This window comes from Culex pipiens, chromosome 1 (genome assembly GCF_016801865.2).
Source record: "Culex pipiens pallens isolate TS chromosome 1, TS_CPP_V2, whole genome shotgun sequence".
NCBI lineage: Eukaryota > Metazoa > Arthropoda > Insecta > Diptera > Culicidae > Culex > Culex pipiens.
In genome coordinates, this window is record NC_068937.1 from 4,706,235 (window position 1) to 4,731,509 (window position 25,275).

General features: G+C 37.2%; 1 protein-coding gene across 1 annotated transcript; it reads left to right on the top strand.

Annotated features, from left to right (window-relative positions):
• Positions 1 to 224: 224 nt before the first annotated feature.
• Positions 225 to 16,801, top strand: LOC120432253 (facilitated trehalose transporter Tret1-like). Its single transcript, XM_039597432.2, has 4 exons — positions 225 to 759; positions 8,164 to 8,443; positions 8,548 to 8,723; positions 15,598 to 16,801. Exons 1-4 carry the CDS (start codon positions 618 to 620, stop codon positions 16,530 to 16,532), a joined length of 1,533 nt encoding a protein of 510 aa, XP_039453366.1. The 5' UTR covers positions 225 to 617; the 3' UTR covers positions 16,533 to 16,801.
• The last annotated feature ends 8,474 nt before the right edge of the window (positions 16,802 to 25,275 follow it).

Below are 25,275 nucleotides of genomic sequence, written 5' to 3' on the forward strand. Positions count from 1 at the left end.
TTTGAGCGAAAAACAAACAAAATCAAAAATTCCAAACAACAAACACCAAAACCTTCTCCGCTGAGCACATGGTCGCCGCCACGCCGAGGACATCAACCAGCCCGGCGCGTCCGTTACGGCGATGATACGTCGTAATCATCACTGATAAGACTGCGCCATGTTCTCCCCGGGTAAGCTTGGCTTAAGTTGCACTTTCTCGGCAGGCTATTAGCTGAGCCAGTCAATAATTTCCAGCCAGTCTCGGTCGGAACGCGTCGCGGAACGGGGCCCGGTAAAGTTTCCTTTTTCGTTGAGTGAAAGTGAAGAACAGCCTTACTCTGGGTGATTTGCTGTGTTGAGAGGTGGTTCTACGAGCCTCAAGGAAATCGAAGGAGGCCGGCAAGTGTGCAACGACTGTTTTTTTATTTGGGGGTGGAAAAGCTTCTTCAGTGAACAAGTTGTAGTTGGCCATGTGATTTGAATTATTCTAAAAGGAAAAAAAAAGATACACGTTAAAGCAAAAAACAGTAAAATTAGTGCAATTTTTACCCACCAAGTACATCGATTTAAAGTGGGAGGAAGAGTTCCAAAAGGAATAAGGAAGTTCAAGTGCAGCAAAAAAAAAACAAAAAAAAAGGATGGGAACCGTGGGAAAGCTGGAGCACCAGGCTTCGACGCGGAAAATGCTGAGCCAGCAAAGCAGCAGCGATTCGGTGGAGCGCCAGAAACGGTGCGGGGCCTGGGCGGAAAAGTGGATCGCCGTGATGTACACCGTCGTTGGTGAGTTTTCGGGGTTTTGTTTTCATTTGCTTTTTTTTGAATTTAAGAAACTAAAAATATTCATATTTGCTGCATATTATAATGGTCAAAATTCATTTCTGGATTTTTTTTGCTATCATTTTTCACAAAATTCATGATTTTTAGAAAACGTCAAAAAGTTAGTCGATATAAAATTTACTTAAATTTTGGATGTCAAACCAAAAATTGCATTGAATTGTGTTTTATTTATTTTTATTTTTTTGACAAAGTGCACACACTTAAATCAGTAGTTGAGAATTCTGGATGGTTTAGTTCAGTAAACTATCGGTCAAAATTAACAAATTTTCACCAAAAATCACGCATATGACGAATTTAATTAGTTTTTTTTAATTCAGTTGTTTTCAGTTTACCAAACTGTTCAAGAGTTGAAGATTCGCCAAGCTTAAGTAGCCTTTCTACACCCTAACCAAAAATCATGATTTTCTGAGTACAATATCCCACTTTTCATACGATTTTTTGAAAAAAGTGGGATATTGAACTCAAAAAATCATGATTTTTGATTAGGGTGTAAACACAGTAAAAACATATAGTTAAACGCAAAAATGACGAACTTCTCGTCACAGTGTCCTGATGTAAACAATGATCGAGATCGAGCTGTCAATAAACAAAAAAGGTCATTCAAAAAAGAATTGGGTACTAAAGCCCGGTGTCAATTTTTATGTACAACGGTAAAAAACATGATTGAAAACCATTTCTGATAACTTTTTTTCATTTTAACGCAAAAAAAAAATGACAAGACAACATTTTTTCGATGGATCAACTATGGTCCCCTTGGAACGAGCTGTCAAGCTTTTTTGTCGAGAAGGACCGCGAGGTTAATTTTTCAAAATTGATTTAAAAATCCATTTTAAACTCTTTGTGGTCGTTCAAAGGTTATTGTGCACAGAAAAATAAGCTTTATCGCTGTAAACAATAATATCAGCAATCTAAGCTTCATTTTAGGACCCAATTGGGTCCTAAAATTAGGCTTAAATTTGTGATATTATTGTTCACAACGATTAAGCTTATTATTATTATTTTTTTGAGTAAAATGACTCGTTGTACGACCGCAAAGGATTTAAAATGGATTTTTAATTCAATTTAAAAAAAAAACATCGTTCCCCTCTTTGACAGCTCGTTCGAAGGGGATCATAGTTGATCCATCGAAAAAATGTTGTCTGGTCAATTTATTTTATTGCATTAAAATGAAACAAAAGTAATCGGAAATGGTTTTAATCGTGTTTTTTCGCTGAAGATAATTTGGTGTAATTTTACCAGTTTTACCAGAGTGACCTGCATAGTCGGCTTATATAAAAGTGATTTCACATTAAGGTGACAATAAAAATTGAAAATTTTGGAAAATCTTGAAAGATTCCTCCTGGCTCATTTTTTTTACGTAAAAATAAGTAACTGTGCCAATTTTGAGCCAAATCGGTTAAGGTTAAAGGGTCTGAAAGGCACCATTCCCAATCGGCCATTTGGCGGCCATGTTTGTTTTAGAAAAACATACAAATCTTCATTCAGAATGTGTCAATCAAAAAATGGTTTTCTTTGTGTTGTTTGTTGAAGCATTTTACGTATCGTGATTATTTTTTTATTTCAATTTACTATTTCTGAACCTACCATTCACAACCATCATTGACAGTCATTGCCTCAAAAGTGAAAGACACCATCTACGACCTTAGTGGCCGCTTTTGATTCGTTGAGGCAAAAAAAATCCCACCAAAAGGTGACGTTTGATGTGTCGGATCATTGTCAAGTGTGGGATTCTATTGTAAAATGTTATGATAAACAACTTTGTCGAAGACCGCAAAGCGATCCGAATTAACCTTAACGTGTTTTTTGCGATTCAAAGAAGACATTTTTGTATTAATAGGACTCTTAAACCTTAATCGATTTGGCTCAAAATTAGCACAGTTACGTCGCCCTATTTCACATCAAACCAGCGGGCTTCAAATCAAATGTTCTCCATTTGGCCCACATTTGTCCTGGAGGTTCCTTGGCTAACATGATAAGACTAATATTTGAATTTGTTTGGCGATTAGTGTGGCTGTAACCGAGTTAGAGTGGATTGAAAATTGCTTTTTGCGGCAATTTTAGCAAAGGCCACATTTTTCTTGCAGAAAATCAGAAAAAAATATTTTTTCAGCAGTAGGGTCCTGAAACTCTTTATAGATTTTAATTTACAGCGGTAAAAAACATTAATTAAAATGGTTCTTATCACTTTTTTTTACATTTTAATTCAAAAAAATAAATTGACAGGACAACATTTTTTTCGATGGATCAACTATGGTCCCCTTGGAACGAGGGAGGCGAAGTAAATTTTCACAATTGATTTAAAAATCCATTTTAAATCGATTGCGGTCGTACCAAATGTCATTGTGCTCAGTAAAAACAAGGTTTGACGTGACATCGCTGTCAAAATACTATTTCTGAACAATTTTCGCTCAGATTTCTTTAAAGTCGTTTTGCGCAAATGGGGCATCTGTCAAATTTGAGTGAATTGCAATAAATTTTCGTTAAATTTTGAGTAAAATTCATTCAGATTTGACAGATGTCAGATTTATTGAAATCTGAGTGATATTGAATGAGCGTGTACTTAGGAGCAGAAATTGGGTCCTAAAATGAAGCTTCGATTACTGATATTATTGTTTACAACGATAAGGCTTATTTTCCTGAGTACTATGACCCTTTGTACGACCACAAAGAGTTTAAAATGGATTTTTAAATCAATTTTGAAAAATTAACCTCGCGTTCCTTCTTGACAGAAAAGGTCCTACTTGACAGCTCGTTCCAAGGGGACCATAGTTGATCCATCGAAAAAATGTTGTTTTGTCAATAACTTTTTTTGCATAAAAATGAATAAAAGTGATCAGAAATGGTTTTTAATCTTGTTTTTTACCGTTGTACATAAAAATTTACATAGGGCTTTAGTACCCAATTATTGAACAGAAACCCCACCAAATTTATTCCTGAGTTTGAGTATTTGCGGTTTTGACGAAACCTGTGAGGAAATAACTCAAAAATAAACTGTTTGAAATGAGCGTGCAGATAAAAAACTGAGAGGATAGTAAAACTAATTTTGAATATGCGTGTAAGGTAAACCAACAATGAAGTGACTTGCACCTTAAATTCCGCGCAGTCGGATCTGAGTGAATTTCAATCGAAAATGAGGTTAAATCCACTGAAATCTGACAGATGTCTTTTTTATTCATTTCTGAGTAGGTTCGGTATTGACGAAAACGGAGTGTTTTTAATTTTTTTTTGCTGAGATTCAGTAAAGTTTTACTGAATTTTCATCTACTGAAATTTCAGTAAACGATTCAGTAATTTAGATTTTACTGAATTCTCAGTAAACTGGTATCTGTCACTTTGACAGATGATTTACTGAAATTTCAACAAAAGAAATGTCAACATATTTTGCTCAAAAATTCAGTCATTTTCTTGTGGCAGTTTGACAGATCATTTGCGGAAGATTCAGCAATTATTGCTGGTATTTCAGTTATCAAAATTTGATTTTGCTTGTCATTGAAAATACTGTTATAAATTCATTTATTTCATCAATCGTTCAAACCTAAAAACAGGTCGTAAGCATCGAGGCATTTGTTATTGACATTTTTCTTATCATAAACTGGGGTCAATCGGGACACATGGGGCGAATTGGGACAGCAGTTTTAACCATGTTGGAGCACAATATTTTGATTTTTCTGGTTGGTTTCGGTTAGAACAAACTCAGATCAACAAAATGTGTACATCTATTTCTAAATTTAAAAGTTTTAAGTGCTCTTAAAACTGCTGTCCCTATTCAGACTGTAGTCCCAATTCACCCCAAATTACGGGACCTTTGGTTCTAAAGATCACAAAACAAAAAACAACACATTTGAAAGAGGATTTTCTTTCGGCAGCATCCAAACAATAAGTCTGTAGTGACATTTCAGTTTGACAGATATGCAGTTACTGATTTTTCAGTAATGTTTTTGTTCATTACCGAATATCAGCAAACGTGATGATTTCTGAATCGCATTCAGTTATTTATTTTATTGATATGGCAACCCAAAATTTGCTGTGTAGGGATTTTTGGAAAAAAACTTTCGACTTTGGTGTTAATGGAAGAATTTCACTTAGTAAAAACACGATTAAAAACCATTTCTGATCACTTTTTTTCATTTTAATTCAAAAAAATAACTTGACAAGACAACATTTTTTCGATGGATCAACTATGGTCCCCTTGGAACGATCTGTCAAGTAGGACGTTTTCTGTCAAAAGGGGTCGCGAAGTTTAATTTAAAAAAATGGATTAAAATTTAATGTTAACCCTCTACTGCCCATTTTTTTTTGTTTTTTTATTGTTCCTGTGACCTCCTAACATTTTGAGCAACTTTTGCTCTACGAAAAACTTTACTTCTCTTGTTTTATGTTTTTCTTGTTTTATTTTTTGTATTTTTATTTGCATTTTTCTTGTTTAGTTTATGTTTGCTTTCGGTAGTATTTAGCCTATTGTACCACCTTCTATCATTACATTGTTTGTACTTTGCTTGTTTTTCACATTTACTGCTATTAAATGACACCATTACCACTAAAATTGTAAAAAAATGCGTAGAGGCATAGTCTGGGACATCAGAAAAACTACTGCACACTTCTTTTTATTTAAAATATTGTGGATTTAGCTCGTAGCTGGATTTTCTGGCATCTTCTCACGGTCATTGGAAACGGTCGTGGATAAACCTAGGGGTTCCCAGTTGGAGTGAAAAAAATAAATTTGTAGAAAAATTATGGATTAAAAATTTGCTTTTTTATCACTTCTCCGACATCAGGAATAATTGTTTGAACATGCTCGCAATTTTTTTATTCGGTCGGAAAAATATTATTTTTCTTGAAAAAACTTTCATTTTTAATCACATGATCACCCCTAATTCTGGCTCGATGCCGCCATCAGAGCTGAAAATGTCAGGGGTCCTTACCCGAAAATCGGCGACGCATACACGATTTTTTCAGATCCATTCACTGAACCGCAAAACCGTGACATAAACAAACCCGACTCAGTCGTGAGTGCCCTAGCTCACTGAGCAGCTGTAATGCGAGGCAGTAGTCGACCAACGCTCATTCGACGTTGCACGCACACATATAAAGAAACAAGTTTTTACACAAAAAGTTGGTATTTATGCGTGGAAATGTAATTTTGAATATAAGTTATGGTTGTTTAAAGTGTTTTGCACAGTCTAGAACCATTCAATTGTTTAAAAATAGTCAAAATAATGTTTAGAGAGGATATTACGAGTCAGTCATACGACACGAATTGAGTGAGTGTAGCTCATTTTTTCACGTCTTTCATTCTCCAGCAGCCGACCGGCACGAGTCAGGCGGCAGTGGTTGAACGGACACAGTAGGCTTACAGTCACATGCTAGCAGTGAACTGACATTTTGGTTTGTTTCATGTGTACGCTAGGTTGGAAACATTTTGCAGGCCTGGCCGCCATCATGCGACCGCGTGCTCCGTTTGTTTGTCAACAAAGATGCAGTTGGATGGTGAGACGAAGTGAGGGGGGTAGAGATTTTGACATTTTTATGCCCGCATCTGGCCCGCCGCCTATTTCGTCGGTCGTTGAGTCGCCGGTTGTTTCCAGCGACCGAGTCCAGCTAGGAACTGATCGTACAATATAGGAAATGTTAGTAAAAAAACACACCGCCAAAGTTGACCCCTAAAAAAATGATATCTTTCAAAAAATGGCAAAGTTACATAAAACAAGTAAAACTTGCAACTCATAAATTTTCTAAAATTTTAAGAGTTCGTCTTTCCAATGCTTTTTAAAGATCCCGTCTAATAGCGGGGTTGGGTTGTAGAGGGTTAAATTCTTTGCGGTTGTACTCAGAAAAATAAGCTCTGTTGTTGTGTACAATAACAACACAAATTTAAGCTTAATTTTAGGACCCAATTGTGTGAACAACAAACCACCTTTCAATTTTGATTGGTTTTCTCAAATTTTCAAAATTATTTCGGTAAAACAGAAAAAAAGCAGAAATTTCACCAATACATTGCCACAGAAATTGTTGAAACTGAAAAATGTGTAATGCCGATTCTCAGTGTACGGGCGCACTGTTCGATCGACCAAAAGGGAAAAAACAAAAAAAGGTAAACAGAAAAATCATTTTTTTCGATGTGAAATTTCATCCAACATAGGGATGGAATCTCCATTGATATGATAGAATTTGCCATCAGCAAAACAAATCACGCGTTTTTTTTCTGGAATTTATCGTTTGGATTACGAAAAAAATCAAAATCAAAAACCCAAACATTGATTTGTTGCGGTCTACCATTTGACAGCTAGTGCTTCTGTTGTGGGCTATCTCTTGACAACCGTGCGAATGTCAACTGTTGTCAGTTTGCTTTGATCGGAATAGGGTTGCCATCCCCCCGCTTAAATCATAGTTTTATACTGGGCTTAGAAAGCCATAATGCCACAAAGGAGGTCACTTACAAAAGTGACAACCCTTTATTTACATAATGAAGAGCATACACTGTAACGAGAAAACTACTCAATTTGAGTAATTTCAGGTTAGGTTACATTCCGATGAACGGAATGTTTGACTCCAGTAAAAAATAGTTCCACATGCACCTGGGATGCTTCCAGTTAACCTTTCGCTCGTCCTCCCACAACACTTTAAGCCGGCCGATTTCCTGCAATCAAGAAGCATTAAATTCCCCGTAAACATGACACAAAGCAGGTGCATCCACACACACACACGCAACTTTTCACCCACTCCGCCAGTGTTGCCAACATTTCTGAAAACTCGACTCGTCCTACGCACACATCAGCACGATCGGTTTACATTTTCCAGTTCTGGGAAGCGCCTCCGCAACTTTCATCAGAGTAGCCAGCAAAGCAAAGAACTGCAAATCGACCCACGCGGCGCCGCCTGCTTTGGTTTGCAAATTTGGTGCTCCGGCGAGGTTGGCGATTCTCGGACCGTTTCCATTCATAAAGGGGCATTGAATGGGTCGAAGCTTAACCCGGCTGGATTCGGCGAAAGTGGTTCTCGCTTTGGGAGGGGGGTCCTTTTTTCTGGTTGTGTATCAATTTCGGTTGAAAGGGTAGAACTTGGCAAATGTCAAAAGTGGGTTACTGAGCTGAATTTGGTTCAAAGAGAATTGGATACAGTTTTGAAAATAAAGGTTTTGGGCAGTAATAATGTTTTGATTGAGCTCTGGCAACACTGTTGTTTACAGTTTTTGTTCACTCTTTAATGTCTTCTGTCTTTTGACATGTGGTGATGCCTACCTACACGCACGTAAAAAATCACTAAGTTTTCGTCAAAATCGAACCCGATCGGAGATGTAACTAATAACTGCGTGTAGATCATAGCTAAAAACTAACCTCATTTTGACAGCTTCCCTGGGTTACGTCTCGGTCGGCACGATGGTCGCGTGGAGCTGCAACGCCTTCTCGAAGCTGCACGATTCCGACGCGCAACGGTTCGGCCAGCTGGAGCTCACAGACGTGGAGGAGCTGACGCAGAACCAGAAAACGTCGCTGGCCGCCACGCCGGCCCTGGCCGCGGCCGTCACGTCCGTCGTGACGTACAAGCTGTTCTACCGCGTCGGCACGAAGCTGTTTATGCTGAGCGCGGCCACGCTCATGATTGGGGCGAACTTTTTGCTGACGTTCGGGTAAGAGTTTAACACGGTTGACACCTGTAGCATTGCTTGCCTTGATCATTTTGACGCTTCAACATTTTGACAGATAAACTAACTTTTTTTCTTTTTGTGCGCAGCTCCTCCTTCTGGTTCTTCAGCGTGGGGCGCATCCTGGCAGGGATCGGTGCCGGTATCACGGTCACCCTGGTGCCCCCGTACGTGGACGAATTCGGCTCGAAGCAGTACAAACCGCTGCTGGACAGCATCCTGTACGTGCAGTTCGCGCTCGGTATCCTGGTGCAGCTGATGTCAGGTAAGGACGTTTGCCAACCTTAACGTTTGCGGTCAAAGTGACAGTTCTCGATCAGAAGCGATGCCAAAAATGCTCAACATATAGCAATTTATCAAATTTGAACTCAATAAAGGTCGAGTTGTTCTTAGTTTAAGCGTACAAAATGACAATTCTCGACTTAAAAAAATATGCACGGACGAAAAGACTTTCTTTTTCATATATTTAAAATGGTATAAAAAAACAGTCAGGTCACCCTGTTTTGATTTCAAACTCATTGACAGTTCTCGATAAAATACGTTTAAATGTTTACACGTTTTAAAATTGAAAAGAAAAAAAACATGGCAGTCTAAAAATGTAGATTGAGTTCAGCGTGCACAGTGACAGCTCTCAATAAAACAAATATACAGGGAGCAAAAAAAATCGTCATATTTTTTGTATTTGAAAACTTAAAAAAAAACATTCTGGTCGAAAAATGCTAAAGTGACAGTTTTTGGTAAAACGTGTTGAGATTTGAAAAAAAACTAGTCCAAAAACGGATCGTAGTTTATGAGTTCAGTTCAACTTGGATAGAGATATTTGAGTTGAGTCTGTAAAGTGGCAGTTATCGAAAAAGAGCCTAGAAAAACGCCACAGCTTATTTTCAATTGTGGAAGAAATTTACCAAAAATTTTGTCCAAAAAGCTCAAAAGATAACATTTTTTCTAATTCAAACTCAATTAAGATCGAGTTATTTATTTTGAGCTCAGCGTGCACCAACGTTGCCAGATTTTTTTCTGGGAGATCTGTATTTTCTTGAAAATAAATTTGTATTTTATCTATATCATGTTGAATTCGAGACATTTAAAAACAACAGATTTAACCTTTTTAATCATATTAAAGCATAATTGATGAAACTTTCAAATATAACATTTTAAAAAAAATCTGTACATACAGAGTTTTGGGATTTTTGGGATCGAAAAATCTGTAAAATACAGATTTATCTGTATATCTGGTTGAGCGTGCAAAGTGACAGTTCTTGCCCAGTGACAAGGTTGGTTCGAGCCTCGACTCGATTTAGGCTCGATCGCAAAAAATAAAAATGTATAAACATTGAAATAACGAGCCATTTTTTCAATATTTTAATGAAAAAAGTGTTTTAAAATGCATCTAGTTGTTTTGCCATCATTAGTTTCCAAAATTTTTAAGTATTGACAAACATTTTATTTTTTGCGTTTTTTTTTGCGGTGCTGTACATTGGAATTGCATTCAAATGCAAAACATTTTTAAACACGCCCAAATATGTTAAATATGATTATCAATGCAGAAAAATGCATTTAAGATTGTTTTCAGTTAATTAGGCTCCTATTTTCATGGAAATTTTGAAGTTTTTTAGAAAAATATTTGTTTGCCCCCTGACAAAAACTTTGAAAAGTATTTGCAACGGCCTAATGTTAAATAATGTTATGATCATTTTTTAGTTCTCGAAAAAATGCGTTTTTACGAAAAAAAACCTCCATTTTATAATTTTGGAATAAGGCTTTCTAGTCTGAAATTTACCAATACATTCAAAGTATGTTTACATTACAACTGGACGATTGTTTGCATCAGGTTTCCTATCTCTTTCTAGCAAAAGTTTTTTGTCAGGCGACTTCTAGCTGGTTTTTTTACTGACCGCCCGATATGTCAGCCAACATATTTCGCAGGGCTGTGACAGCTCGAGCTCGATCATTGTTTGCATCAGGACACTGTGACGAGGAGTTCGTCATTTTTGGGTTAAATTATATTTTTTTCATTGGGTCTAGAAAGCCTTATTTCAAAAATATAATAAGACATTCTAGGCCCAGTGAAAAAAATATAATTTAACTCAAAAATGACGAACTCCTCGTCACAGTGTCCTGATGCAAACAATGATCGAGCTGTAGCTGTCACAGCCCTGCGAAGTATGTTAGCTGCCATATCGGGCAGTCAGTCAAAAAAACTAGCTAGAAGTCGCCTGACAAAAAAACTTTTGCTAGAAAGAGATGGGAAACCTGATGCAAACAAACGTCCAGCTGTCATGTAAACATACTTTGAATGTGTTGGTAAATTTCTGACTAGAAAGCCTTATAGTCCAAAAATGATCAATAGACAACACTGTTTTGAGATTACTTTTTGAGTTAAAACTTAATTTAGATCTAGTTATGATGAGTTAAGCGTGTAAAAAAAACAGTTCTCGATACACGCACGTTCAAATTTACTCAGTTTTCGTCAAAACCGAACCTACTCATAAATGAGTAAAGTAGCCATCTGTAAGATTTGAGTGAATTTCACTCAGAATTCATCGAAAACTGAGTGAGTGAAATTCACTCATATCTGACAGATGACCCCTTTACTTATTTCTGAGTAGGTTCGGTTATTTTAAATTTCAAAAACATTAAAAAAAATGCATTTCCAAAAATGCTTACTGCAAGAACACCACGCCGATAAGGTGAAAGATGGCGACGACGTCGCTTGATAACACACTCCCGGCGACGCTGCTTATCATGCAAAGTCTTGCCCGGCAGGAGAAAGTTTCCATCCACTCACTATTATTTCCGCGCAAGTTGGCGACATTCGATGAATAAGCAAGCCGCGTTCAATGAATATTTGAGTAGCTTCGCGTGGAGCGAGCCCAAAATTGGGTTCGCACTCAATCAACCTTTCGCTGCTTGAAAAATAAATAAATTCAAACTTGTCATTTCAATCACAGCTGACAGCTTAAAACAAGGACGATGAAAAGCGACTTCCGCGCCCATAAAGGAAACAAAGCATGCCGTGGGATTTGCGAGAAAAAAAAAAAAAAAACAGTGGAAAAGTGTACCTTTTTCTCTCAAAGAAAGTTGTTTCCGGCACGGGCTGCTGCGATGACAAACTCGACACGAACAAGCTGTAACCAACTGGCTTACTGCTCACTGATTTCGTCTCGTTTCGGCGGAATTGAAAAAGGAAACCCCCCGGATCGGATTACGGGTCCAACATTTCTTTCTTGGAAATGAGTTATGGATTTCGCATTTCTTGGCGTAAAGGCTGGGACTAGATTAAATTTCTCCGGAAACCGCGCGTCCCCGTTGCCGGGGTTAATTCGATGAATTGATGGCTTCGTGCGAGCTGCGCTGAGTTGGAACGCGTTATCAGCACGTGGCTTCTTCCTGGAGTCGTTCGTTTTTATTCGCCGGGCGCCTACTGCGTTTATCGCGGTGCTCCCGGTGTTATCGGTGAATCCGGTGTGCCACTTTCTTCGAAAGCACCGCTTTAAAGAAAGTGAATTTGGAGCGAATGTTGAAGTTTTCACCCAAAATTGAGTATGCTTACGTTTGCGTGTAACTTTGACAGTGCCGTTAAATGTCAACCGTCCAGACGCATCCGTCAATCGGATTAAAACGCTATCGCGTGGCCTGCTCGGTTCCGTAAATCCAGCGGGAAATGTCACCCAGATAAAGGCTCCATCTCCGGCGCCATCAATTCGACACTTAAATGTCGGGAAATTCCTCTCCAAGAGCCGGCAAAAGCCGAACTGTAATTAACACCCAGCTGCCCATTCACGTGGTCGCCCTCCTCCTCCAAGTAACGCCTAATCGCCTTACGAGACCGTAAAGTTCTCCTCCATTCTCGCCGTTGACCTCCTCCTCCTCAAAGCAAATGACCCCCAGGAGGGTGACCCGCACCGCAGTCAACGACATGGTGATAATCGTTACGCAATTCCCCCTCCAAGTAGGCTCTGCCGTCCTCCTTCTCGTCGAAAAAATCTCATTTCAGCTCCTTTTCCGCCTACTTGGTTAAGGCCTCCTGCTTCTTTTTTTTTCGAGAGGCGAAATCACGCGTTCGATTCCGGATTCCGGAAGGGGCGTTTGACGTTTACGCACACGTGGTCCATTGGATGCTCGTTGGCGTTGACAATCTGTGTCCGAGTTGATGATTTGGCCGTTTTTCTTTCTTCGCGCCATCTCTTGACAATCTCGTAATTATTATCTCAGGGAAGAAAAGAGGGGACGCGAACGAGGTTCGTAAAGAAAGTTGCGTCAAAGTTGCGTTGTGTTTGTTCCGTGGGATTTACGACGGGAACGTGCGGAAGCTGAGATTTGATGGGTTGATAAACTGGTAGTTTGCGAACTGGGTAAAAGTTTCGTAAGTGAGCAGAAGTAGGAAGAATCACGTTGAAACTTAAAGAGATACTCCGAAGTACTCAAATGTTTGACTTTGATTGATTGTTTGTATTTTAATGAACTATACAAAAGAATTTAAGGCTATCATTTTTTTTAGTGCGACAATTTGACAATTTTGACAATTATGACAATTTTGACAATTTTGTCAATTTTGACAATTTTGAAAATTTTGTCAATTTTGTCAATTTTGACAATTTTGACAATTTTGACAATTTTTACAATTTTTACAATTTTGGCAATTTTGACAATTTTGACAATTTTGACCATTTTTACAATTTTGACAATTTTGTCAATTCTAGATTAAATTTTCAAAAGGGTCTATATGCATAGGAAACCCATGAGGGATAGGTTGATTTAAAAATTTAATCTAGAATTTTGTCAATTTTGACCATTTGACCATTATGACAAGTTTGACAATTTTAAAATTTTGACAATTTTATCAATTTTTACAATTTGACAATTTCGACAATTTTGAAAATTTTGACAATTTTGACAATTTTGACAATTTTGTCAATTTTGTCAATTTTGACAATGTTGAAAATTTTGTCAATTTTGACAATTTCGACAATTTCGACAATTTTGAAAATTTTGTCAATTTTGACAATTTTGACAATTTTGTCAATTTTGTCAATTTTGACAATGTTGACAATTTTGTCAATTTTGTCAATTTTGACAATTTTGAAAATTTTGACAATTTTGACAATTTTGACAATTTTGACAATTTTGACAATTTTGACAATTTTGACAATTTTGACAATTTTGACAATTTTGACAATTTTGACAATTTTGACAATTTTGACAATTTTATCAATTTTGAAAATTTTGAAAATTTTGTAAATTTTGACAATTTTGACAATTTTGACAATTTTGACAATTTTGACCGTTTTTACAATTTTGACCGTTTTTACAATTTTGACAATTTTGTCAATTCTTAAATTTTCAAAAGGGTCTATCTGCATAAGAAACCCATGAGGGATAGGTTGCTTTAAAAATTTTATCTAGAATTTTGTCAATTTTGACCATGTGACCATTATGATAAGTTTGACAATTTTAAAATTTTAACAATTTTGACATTTTTATCAATTTTGACAATTTTGGCAATTTTGACATTTTTGACAATTTTTACAATTTTAATTTTTTTAAAAATTTTGTAAATTTTGTAAATTTTTTAAATTTTGTAAATTTTGTAAATTTTGTAAATTTTGACAATTTTGACAACTTTGACAACTTTGACAGTTTGACAATTTTGACAGTTTTGAAAATTTTTACAGTTTTGACAGTTTTGACAATTTTGTCAATTTTGACAATTTTGACAGTTTTGAAAATTTTGACAATTTTGACAATTGGGTCCTAAAATGAAGCTTAGATTGCTGATATTATTGTTTACAGCGATAAAGCTTATTTTTCTGAGTACAATGACCCTTTGTACGACCACAAAGAGTTTAAAATGGATTTTTAAATCAATTTTGAAAAATTAACCTCGCGGTCCTTCTTGACAGAAAAGCTCCTACTTGACAGTTCGTTCCAAGGGAACCATAGTTAATCCATCGAAAAAATGTTGTCTTGTCAAAAAAAAAATTTGCATTTAAATGAAAAAAAGTGGTCAGAAATGGTTTTTAATCGTGTTTTTTTACGTTGTACATAAAAATTTACATAGGGCTTTAGTACCCAATTTTGACAATTTTGACAATTTTGACAATTTTGACAATTTTGACAATTTTGTCAATTTTGACAATTTTGATAGTTTTGACAATTTTGACAATTTTGACAATTTTTATGTACCATCAAAAAAATATTTTTGTAAGAAAAAAAAGTTTTTGCGGTGCTGAACATTGTAATTTCATTTAAGTTCTAAATATTTTTGAGCGAGCTCAAACAAGCTAAATTCGATTACTAATGCAGAAAAGTGGCATTGTAGCTTGTTTTTAGTTGATTAGTCTTCTATTTCAATTGATATTTTCAAGTTTAATAATTTTTTTTGCCCCCTCATTTTTCAAACAAATTTTGAAGGGGGGGGGGCATATTTTTTTAAATATTTGCAACGGCCTTATGATTTTTTTCAGAACTGGAATTTTAGAATGTTACAATTGAACAATTTTACCATTTTCTAGTATTGTATATTTTAAAATTTCTTGAAATTTAAAATTTTAAAAACTTTTAGTTCTAGTTTGTAAGAATTTTGAATAAAAAAATAATTGAGGAATTAAACAAATGAGAGTCTTGCGGAATTGTGATATTTTATAATAAATAGATCTTTAGAGTTTTAGAAATTTGAATTTTAGACTTTTGGAATTCTAGAATCCAGAATTTGAGATTTTTAAAATCAAGCAATTAGGAAATAGTAGAATTTTAATTTAACGAAATTTATAATTAAAATTTTAAGGAAGGTTCATTTTTTTTTTTAATCTGTGTGGAAATTTTATTACGAGTGGGTGGGATGAAGATTGGGTCTTGAAATCCATATTTTGCGTTACGTAATAAAAGAACGCTCCCCTAGCAGCTGGTTAAATTCCTCCCGAAGAACAGCAACACAAATAATCGACTTGATTGAAAGATAAATCTTGTTGAATTTAGGCTCAACCATTCAGTCAGAACTACAAAAAGCCTAAAAATTAGTCTTTAACAACTAATCCCAGTTTTCCGTGTCGAGCAAAATGAAAAACTGTCAAATCGCACACAGAACTAAAAATATCTATTTTTATGTAAATTTAACTCAAATTTCGGTTTCTTTTCAGACCTCCTCCCGTTCACGGAGCTGGCCAGCGTCGTCGGGACGACCTTCCCGATCTTCCTGTTCATCGGCTTTCTCTTCCTGCCGGAATCGGCCCGCTACCTGTGCGGAACGCAGCAGGTGAACCGCGCCCGCAGCGTCCTCAAGCGGACGCACGTGGCGAACGACGCGCTGGCCGCGCAGATCATGGAGAACAGCCTGGCCCAGTGGCAGCAGCCGGCGGTGGTCGGCTGTAAGCTGGTCAGCGGACTGCGGAAGGCGCAGAACCCGCGGCTAGTGGCGCCGGTGCTGATGCTGGTCGTGTTCCAGCAGTTTGTCGGGGGTCTGCCGATGATGTTTTATTTGAGTCGGATTTTCACGCTGACCGATGGGCAGTACACGCCGGAGTGGACCGCGATCTACGTGGCGGCCATCTTTGCTGCGGCGATTCCGGCTTGGAGGTTGGTGAACTTGAAGATTGGAGACTACAAGCTGCTGGTTTGGAGTGGGCTGGTCATGGCGGGGTCCATGGCGGTTCTTGGATGGCACTGTCACCGGCAGGCCATTGAAGGTCACTCGGATGAGTATGGGCACGTGCCGCTGGTCTGCTACGGGTTGTACATCTTCCTGTACGCTATTGGGTTCCAGCGACTTCCGTGGAAGTGGTTGGACGATGGAGTCGAGGATGAACGTGCCTTCCCCGTCCGCACCGTGGCCACCTGCATCAGTTGGACCTCACTCTACCTCTGCGTCCGGATTCTGCCCTTCCTGATTGGCCTAATTGGCGTCGGGTGGGTCTTCTGGAACATTACAATCGTGCTTGTTTTTGCCGTCCTGTTTGTCCTGCTGACCGTGCCCAACCTAGATCAAAGCGACATCCAGAGCAAAACCCTGGCCAACTGCAGCAGCTCCAGCTCCTCCGTGTCCAACATGCAAATCGTCATGGAGGACGTGGTGTAGGACGCTTCCGGCAAACTAAAACGAGCCACAAGACTGACCTTCGCCATCATCCGTCAGCGCTTTTCAACTCGGAGCGGCTAACGATGCTGATTGGATTATATATTTTTAAGACCATTTGCTTTCTACTTAAATTATACTTCACCGAAGGGAGGGACGAACGTAGGATTAAATCGCGACATCTACTGGTACTTTTTAGCATAGTTTAAGTTAGGTTAAAAACATAACAATTCGTGCATTTCAAAATACCAAATAAACCAAAACAAATCAAACTCTTGCGTCAAAATTCCTCAACCGAAACCGCCCCAAGTCTGACGTGTCCAAACAAAGCCGACTGGTAAACAACAACAAACGGCGTGACGGCTGCCGCCGTCGGCGGCCCCTCTTTAACTGCGCCGGATGACGCCCCAAAACAAAAACAAATGCAATCACGTGAACGGCCCACCGCTTCCTGCTCACTGATAACACCCGAGCTAGAACAAAACTCCAAACAAATCGAATCTCCTTACATGATGAAATCAAAGCAAACTTTTACTGTTCTAGCCTAACCGTGCACGTGTCCCGAACGAGTTGTCAAACGCTCTGACAGCCTTCAAAATTGCACGCTAATGCACGGCGAACGAATCTAAATTTAGCGTTAAACTCCCCCCTCCCCAACAGAGGAAATCCCAACGCTCTCCCTCTGATTGACTGACTAAATAACCAACTGAAGTCGTCGAGCGGCTGAGTGGTGGTATCTTGTCCAAGGCCACCCGGAAACAATTACACGGCGCTACTGAAAAGGGAGGGGGATGAAAGGATAAAACCAGGGTGGCCGGAAATGCTTTCCCCCCTTCTTTTATCCCTCTCTGTAACTGTATCCCGTAAATCTCTCGCCTTCATCTGTCGGTCCTGCTTCCTTTTTCCCCTTCTCGGAATTTCATAGAACTGTCTTCGTTTACGGTACAGCATCGTTGCATGCAGTTGGAGTTGGTTTTGCGAATGTTTAGAGGGGAACGGGTAAGGAACGGTGGGTTATTTTTACCTTAAAAAAAAACTAATAAAAGTTGGGAAGATCTCTTAAATAGCCTTTGACAATTTCAATTACTTGGGTTTAACAAACGAAATTGCCAATAAGGCTTTCTTGGCCCAGTGAAAAACATATAATTTAACCCAAAAATGACAAACTTCTCGTCACAGTGTTCTGATGCAAACAATGATCGAGCTCGAGCTGTCACAGCCCTGCGAAATAGGTTGGCTGACATATCGTTCGGTTAGTAAAAAAATAGCTAGAAGTCGCATGACAAAAAAACCTTTGCAAGAAAGAGATAGCAAATCTGAAACAAACAAACCCGCAGCTGTCATGTAAACGTACTTTGAATGTGTGGGTAAATTTCTGACTAGAAAGCCTTTACAAAAAAAAAATGTAATATTCATCATCATCAGGAAATGATGACATATTTTTTTGTCAAAAAAAGATTAATTTCACCTCAGAAAATGATGAATTTTCATCAGTTTTTATTGAATATTAATCAGGTTCACATTTTAACATTTTTATAAAGTAAAATTAAACAAAAAGAGGCATTATTCAGCCAACCAAATTTTCAACATTCCAAAATTCAACTTTTTTCTAATATTTGAAGTTGTATTGAACTCAATTTAGGATAATCTTAATTTCTACATAACTGCACACACATTAAGCACAGCAAAAAGTGAGATCACGCTTATCCAGAATAACTTAGAATTGACTAATTTTCAATATGAAGTCACAAAACCGTCGTCAATACCGAACCTGACTCAGAAATGAGTAAATGGGGCTTCTGTCAGATTTGAGTGAATCTCACTCAAAATTCAAGGAAAACTAAGTAATATTCACCAAAATTTGAGTGAATTTCACCCTAATCTGACAGTTGCCCCATCTACTCATTTCTGAGTAGGTTTGGTTTTTACGAAAACTGAGAGATTTTGAATGGGGGTTGCTTATAAAAGCTTTTTGAGTGACATTAGGTTCAGAGAAAAAATAAGTTGAGCACAGAAAAAATAAGTTACACATTTTTTTTTTGACACAAAATCTGTCTCCATTTCCAGATGAATATTACCATCATTTTTTTCTCTGTTTGGGGGTAGGAAAGGACCATTCATATTTTGACAAATTTTGACAAAGTCGGTTTGCTTATGTTGATGAAAAAAATGATTTAAGTTTTAAATAAAAAATTACCTATTTATTCAAATCACTTTCTCAACCAAAATTTTTTTCTGTGAAAAATAATAGTATTTTTATTAAAACAATTCTAGATTTGTTTTAGAATCTTAGAATTAAGATGACCAAAAATGCCATTTTCAACTGAATTCGTAGGGCAGTATCTTCAAATATTATTAAATTTTTACTTCAAGATTATTTTTAACTTGAAAAAGGTGCTTTTTTTGCAAAAAGATATAAAGGTTTTAAAAAATCAATTTTTGACAGTAATTTGCAAAAGCTATGAGAAAAAAATAAACCAATCCTGGATGTTTTTGGCACATTTTGAAGTGCTTCAAAAGACCTTTCAAATCCAACTAAGTAAGCTGGAATTGAAGAAATTTTACGCAAATGCGAGCAATGTTAAGATAACTCGCACTTAACATGTACCAACTAGGAAAAATGAGGCAAATGGATATATCAAGAGATTTTTTTAAAAGGTCCTACATCAAAATTATTAAGCTTTGCTTTTTGGGTGTTTTTGAAACCGCCTTGAGTGAAGGGTATTCAAAAACACCTAAAAAGCAAAAAATTTAAATTTTGTTCATAGGACCTAGCGGGGAAAAAATTCCGGGAAATCGAAAATTTTTGGACCTCTCGATTCCCGGGAAATTCGGTCGGGACTCCCGGGAAATTTTTAACTTATAAATATCAAAGCAAAATTATATAAACAAGTCAGAAAAATATTTTAAAAATTCTTAATTGTTTTTAACATTGAATGTTCAATGTTCGATGTTCAATTTCGAATAAACCAATATGGTTCCCCAATCTCCATATTCAGAAAGTGTAAATTTTAACTTGTCAAAAATTTCAAAAACTTTAGATAAGAGAAGGCCAAACAAAATTTGGACCCCAAAATTTAACTTGAAAATATTTGGTAGTTTCACTCCAGAAATGAAATCGATCGTTTTATTTTCAAATATTTTTTTATTTCTTAGAGTGAAAAGATATTTCAAATTAAGTTCCATTCCCATATCTTCTCTTTCTTCATAATTTAGTTTTTTTTGTGAACGTATGGATTTTTCTGATAACTGTAAATATTACTTCAATAAATATTTACAGTTGACCATAAAAATTACAAAAAAAAAAACAGTTTAAGTTGTTGGTATGAGTTGTTATTTATCATTTTGCAAAATTCCCGATACTGGGAAATTATATATTAGCTATATTAGTTTTTTTTACAAAAATGTAATAACAATTTTGTGCATTTTTTGAAAAATCACACAGTGCGAATGTGGAGACTTAAAAAGCTCAAGACGATTTTGTATTTGCAGATTCAGAAAAAAATCAAAAGGTCAGGAATAATGAAGCTACTTAATTTAACGTTTCATAGATTTAGTATGAATTGATTGCCGATCCCGATGATGCTATGAGACGCGGGTTCGATTCCCGCCTTATCCACTGAGCTTCTATCGGATGATGAAGTAAAACGTCGGTCCCGGTTTCTCCTGTCTCGTCAGAGGCGCTGGAGCAGAAATCCCACGTTAGAGAGGAAGGCCATGCCCCGGGGGGCGTAGTGCCAATAGTTACGTTTGATTGTAACTGAATTCATTTAAAATGGAACAAATTTATTACTTTTCATTTTAAATTTTGGTACTATTGGCATAGTAAAAAAACTCCCGGGTCCCGGCAATTCCCGGAAAATGCCAAATTCAACTTTCGATTCCCGGGAAATTGAAAATCTCGAGAATCGTCACCCTCTAATTAGACCATTCAGAAACACTCCAGATATGTATACAGTCCAGACGTGATTATCCGAATTTTTAATTACATAGTTCTATATCTGGCTTGAAAATAATTGAATGATCAATTTAGTGTCTTCGGCAAAATTTTAGGTTATAATGGGGAAAATTTAGGAAAAGGAACACGAAAAAAAACTTTCCAGAGCTTTTTATCACTAAAATTCGAATTCAAAAATTTAAAAATGGTACCGGAGTTATGATTTTTGAAAAAGTTATTTTTTTGAAAATATAGAATTTTAACATTCATGTTAAACAAACGTAATCAAATTTGCAATCGAAAATTATCCTGCAAAGTCATTTCCGGAATTGAAAAATATTTCATGTTGAGACTTTTCTATTTATATTAGTTGATCGGACTGCTGGATGCTGAAATATGGCCTCTAAATTTTAAAAAATTGTTCAAAATAAGTATTTCTCATTGTCATTGCCCATTATTTTTTGTGTAATTTTAATGTTAAAAATGAAGCTGTTGTGATATTTTCTGCACGTATTGATAAAAACTGTTACTTTTTTTTACATACAGCACGAGTAAAAATTATATTCATGCTCGAGTTTCAATCTTATTATTAGGTGGGCTCTCTTTTGATAAAATTTTAAGTGAAAACAACTCATAAGTTTAGTTATTTTTGTTGAGCGTGTGAAGATTTTATACACCCTTACCAAAAATCATGACTTTTTGTGTTCCAAATCCCACTTTTCATACGATTTTTTTCAGTTCAACCCATATAACCATTTTTATGGTTGTAGTACCTGAACTCAAAAAATCGTATGAAAAGTGGGATTTGGAACTCAAAAAATCATGATTTTTGGTAAGGGTATAGATGTGTGAGTGCATTTTTGACAGAAAACTACACGCTAACTGCGAGTTAGTAAAAATTGAGTTGAAGTAACAAAAGCAAACTTGTTTTCAATGTAAATTGAGTCCTAAGAACATGTTTGAATTGCTGATTTTTTTTTTTGGTTGATAGACAATGATAGACCACCAAATGTTTTTTTTTTCAATTTTGACAGCTCGTTTCAATGGGACTATAGTCAAAAAGACAATAAAAATACTACAAATCAATTCTGATTTTCACCTTAACATCAAAATAAATTAACAATAATTCATAGAAAAACAAGTTAAATTCTCCAACATCTGTCATCTCTCCCCTATCACTCCCAGAAAAAGAGGGAAAACTATATAATAGTTTCAGAGCATTCGAGCAGTCGTAGCAGCAGCAGCAATTTGTTGATGAATTCCATCAGTGGATAGAAATGCACCACCGCCCACCCACTATAAGGGGGGGGGGACCAGCTGGGAGGGAAGCAATTGCAAAAAGTAGTGTAGTAGTATTCCCAGTACCAGCAGAGAATGATGGAAGAGATTGTCAATTGAATGGTAAAACGTTTTTTTCCGTGATGTCCTCTCCTGTTCGAGCTCCGTTTCAAGGGAGGGGGAGGGATTTGGCGCGCGCATTCTCCGGGGGCCATTATTTTCATCGTGCTGCTCGTCATCATCATCGTCGTCGTAAATGTTGGTTTTAGAGAGCTTGGGGGAGATGATAAAGTTGCTGGAAACAAACGGTGTGGTTGAATTTTATCGCTGTTTAATAGTTTTTGGAGGGGTTGAGGAATTGAATTGTTTAACCACTAAAAACTCGTCAAAATGACTTGTTTCCCGTCAGCGTGCATGATTTTTACGAGAAAAAAACAAAGAGCTGTCACTTTTAACAACACTCCGGTTATGATAATTTGCTCGATGTCATGCCATTTTTGATTTATGCCAGCCCGACAAATTTCTTATCGAAAGTAGCTAAGGTTGATCTGCCAACTGTCAATTAGTTGAAGACTCTGCCCCACTTGGCACAGCTGTCCTTCAAGGCTCATCATCAACGTTGAATCCCTCCCATTAATATGTAATTATTCTCCCCAGAAGAACATAATAGAAACGTACGGCACCTTTCCCACGTGTCCATACCCTTGAGGCCCTGCCAGCAAGTCACCACCAAGCCTACTTTGTTTAAAGTCCACCCACCCGCAACCCTCTTTTCAGCTGTTGTTGACACAATCTCACCAAGAGCACCAAGAGATTCAACGCAAACATAACCTTCTCCATCACAGCAAGCCTTGCCAGGGTGGGAAATGCAATATGGCCGCCGGCAAGCCTCCTTGGATGACAGCGTTGGCCGCACCTGCAGGGCCTACTTGACGAGACAGTGTGCTGCCACCTTGTTGCCGCTATGATCCGCACGAGCTATATGCATCGCTAAAGAAGCATCATGCTCCGGAATTCCGACCTGGATTCTGGCGCGACCAGAGTGGTAGAATTACACTTTTCCTTTTCATAAACGGCCAACATAGAAGCTTCGCCATCGGGGCATTAAAGCTATTTTGAATCATGACGACCGGAATAGCCCGGTGGGTAGGCTACCCACGTGGCATGCCAAAGTTGTCGGAGTTGGCACTGAAACGAATCGACGCGTTAAAATCATTCAAATTCAGTCAAGATTTGCACTTTATTCAAAATTAAACCGATACCCAGTAATTTTAATCCACTCACCGAAGACGACGGGAGGAGATGCCCGCAACTTCTCGGCGAAGACTCGAGGAAACCCGTTCGTTCCTGTTCAAAACCACAAAACCGTCAGCCGCACAAATCTCTTCCATTCCTTTTGGCTTTGCCAGGAGTTGAGGGTGGGAGGCGTTTTCCATTTTAAAGATTTGGTTGGCGACCCAAGAGCTGTAAATTTATGGGGAAAAAATCAAAAAAGGAACGAAAAAAATACTCCACAAATTTGTCAATATGATTTTTTATTGACTTAGGGGAAATCTACCCTTTCCAATCAAACACCTATCTTCGTCATATGGAGAGTTTGATGCTCGATTAAAGCTCCAAAAATACTATTTGGGCTATAAACTTACCAGCAACAGCACCGCCTCGAGTAAGCACGCAAATGTATGCCACTTACTGGCCAAAAAGATCACATTTAATGCACTTTTGATCATAATTTGTATTTTGCGAGACCACTTCTCATCATTTTGTTGGCACACACAGTGACACACACGAGAATCCCTCAAACGCTTAATGAATATCGCCAAAACTAACTTTTCACTTTCGCTTACTTTTTCACGGCGCTTAAGATATGAAATTGCTTCCAACTACCGGCAACATGTTCTTTTGATCATTAGTAAGGCACTCACTTGAAGAATAATCCCGAAAAATGTAATAAATTAGCAAGCGCTATCAAAAAAACAAACGCGCCAAGTCGTTTGTCGTTTCAATTTTCACTTTGCATTCCACTCGAAGGCTGAAGAAAACCGAGCGAGAGACGAAGGCAAAAAAGAACAAAGGCTGGCCGTCAACACCACCAGCAGCACAGCCAGCGATGCCAGGAAACTTTCCCTATAAATGCCACTTTTCGTGAGTGTTCGTTTGAACTGTCAGCGCAAATGGCAACACTAGACAGAGCGTTGGAAGAAAAAAGAACTAAGCCGATATTAGAAAAATGGGCGTGGCCCAATGCATTCGCCTCGATTAGAATACCCTTGGGAATTTTTTTTGTTAAATGCTTGGTAAAGAAATAGAATAACTTTTAGTGAAAGTGAAAATAAACAGAAATGTTCACAAAAACTTGCTCTACTCGTTGGTGTATTTGGTTTTAGTAAAATTCAAGGGAGACTTTAGATTATCCAGCATCATTCAAACACGACCGCTTATTAGGATTAAAATGGGTAGATTTCCCCTAATCATTCTGAATCAAGATTTTGATGCTTTTCTCAACAAATATGGCCGAATAATGGCCGATGGTTTAAGACACCTTTTACAGCCTCAAACCTCTAGTCGGTTTAAATCTCACAATATCTCAGAAAAATCGTGTTTAAAGCATTGAAAAGCGTTTTAAGAACTCTGCACTTCAAAAATGTTACTTTTCAATATTTTAAAAATATTTTAATTTAAGATCTAATTGTCTATTTGTCTAATTTAACAAACATTCCGTATATGTTGAGTCAAACTAAATAAACAGTGATTTTTATAATCTCATAAATTTGGCTTTATTGCAATTTTTGGAAGCAAAAAATTCAATTGGGTCCTAAAGAACTAGGTTTTATTTCAGTAGGTATAAAGTGATAAAAAGCATGCCAGGAACAAAATTTTGGTCGCTTTAAATGATTTTTATCAAAAGAAGGGAAGGGAGAGGGGATTTTGAAAAATTTGCTGTTAAATGCATTTTGCACATTTTTAATTTTTTTAAAATACGTTTCGAATAATATTTTTTCTCTTTAAAAAAAAGAAGTGCCGGAAAATTAATGCTTGTCCAAGAAATTTCCAAAAAATATCCCTTAAAAAAATGTTTCCTGTTGATTTGTTGTCCAGTTCGACGCTGGGTGCTGAAAAGAGCGAATGCGTAACGTGATTTTCGAATGATCCCCAGTATTTACAGCTGCATTTCAAATGTACACATAAACAAAGCAGGAGGCTTTGTTCAAGCTCAAACGTGACATAGTTTTTTACGCTGGTGAGATCTGTTTTGCAATTTGTTTGTTTTTTAACTTCTTAAGATTTGTTGACCTCGGCTTAGGGTATGCAAAACTTCCGCCGTCACCGAATTCTCATTCTTGGCAAAATAAAAACAACAATTATTTCGAGTGAACGATTGCAATACTTGATACCGTTGTGCGAACAGTAAATCGGTTCCACTTTGACAATTCAAATTGAGACCACTTGGCAGGCCACTATTCGGCACCCAGGACGGAACTTCTCATTCGGCCATATTTTAAGAATTACTTTGTTCTGAAAGAAGTCAAT

What these genes read in the sequence shown, in the direction of transcription:
- LOC120432253 (XM_039597432.2), top strand. Translation starts at nt 618, where the DNA reads ATGGGAACCGTGGGAAAGCTGGAGCACCAGGCTTCGACGCGGAAAATG. An exon ending in CGTGATGTACACCGTCGTTG is followed by an intron (nt 760 to 8,163) that starts GTGAGTTTTCGG and finishes TCATTTTGACAG; the next exon opens with CTTCCCTGGGTTACGTCTCG. An exon ending in AACTTTTTGCTGACGTTCGG is followed by an intron (nt 8,444 to 8,547) that starts GTAAGAGTTTAA and finishes TTTTGTGCGCAG; the next exon opens with CTCCTCCTTCTGGTTCTTCA.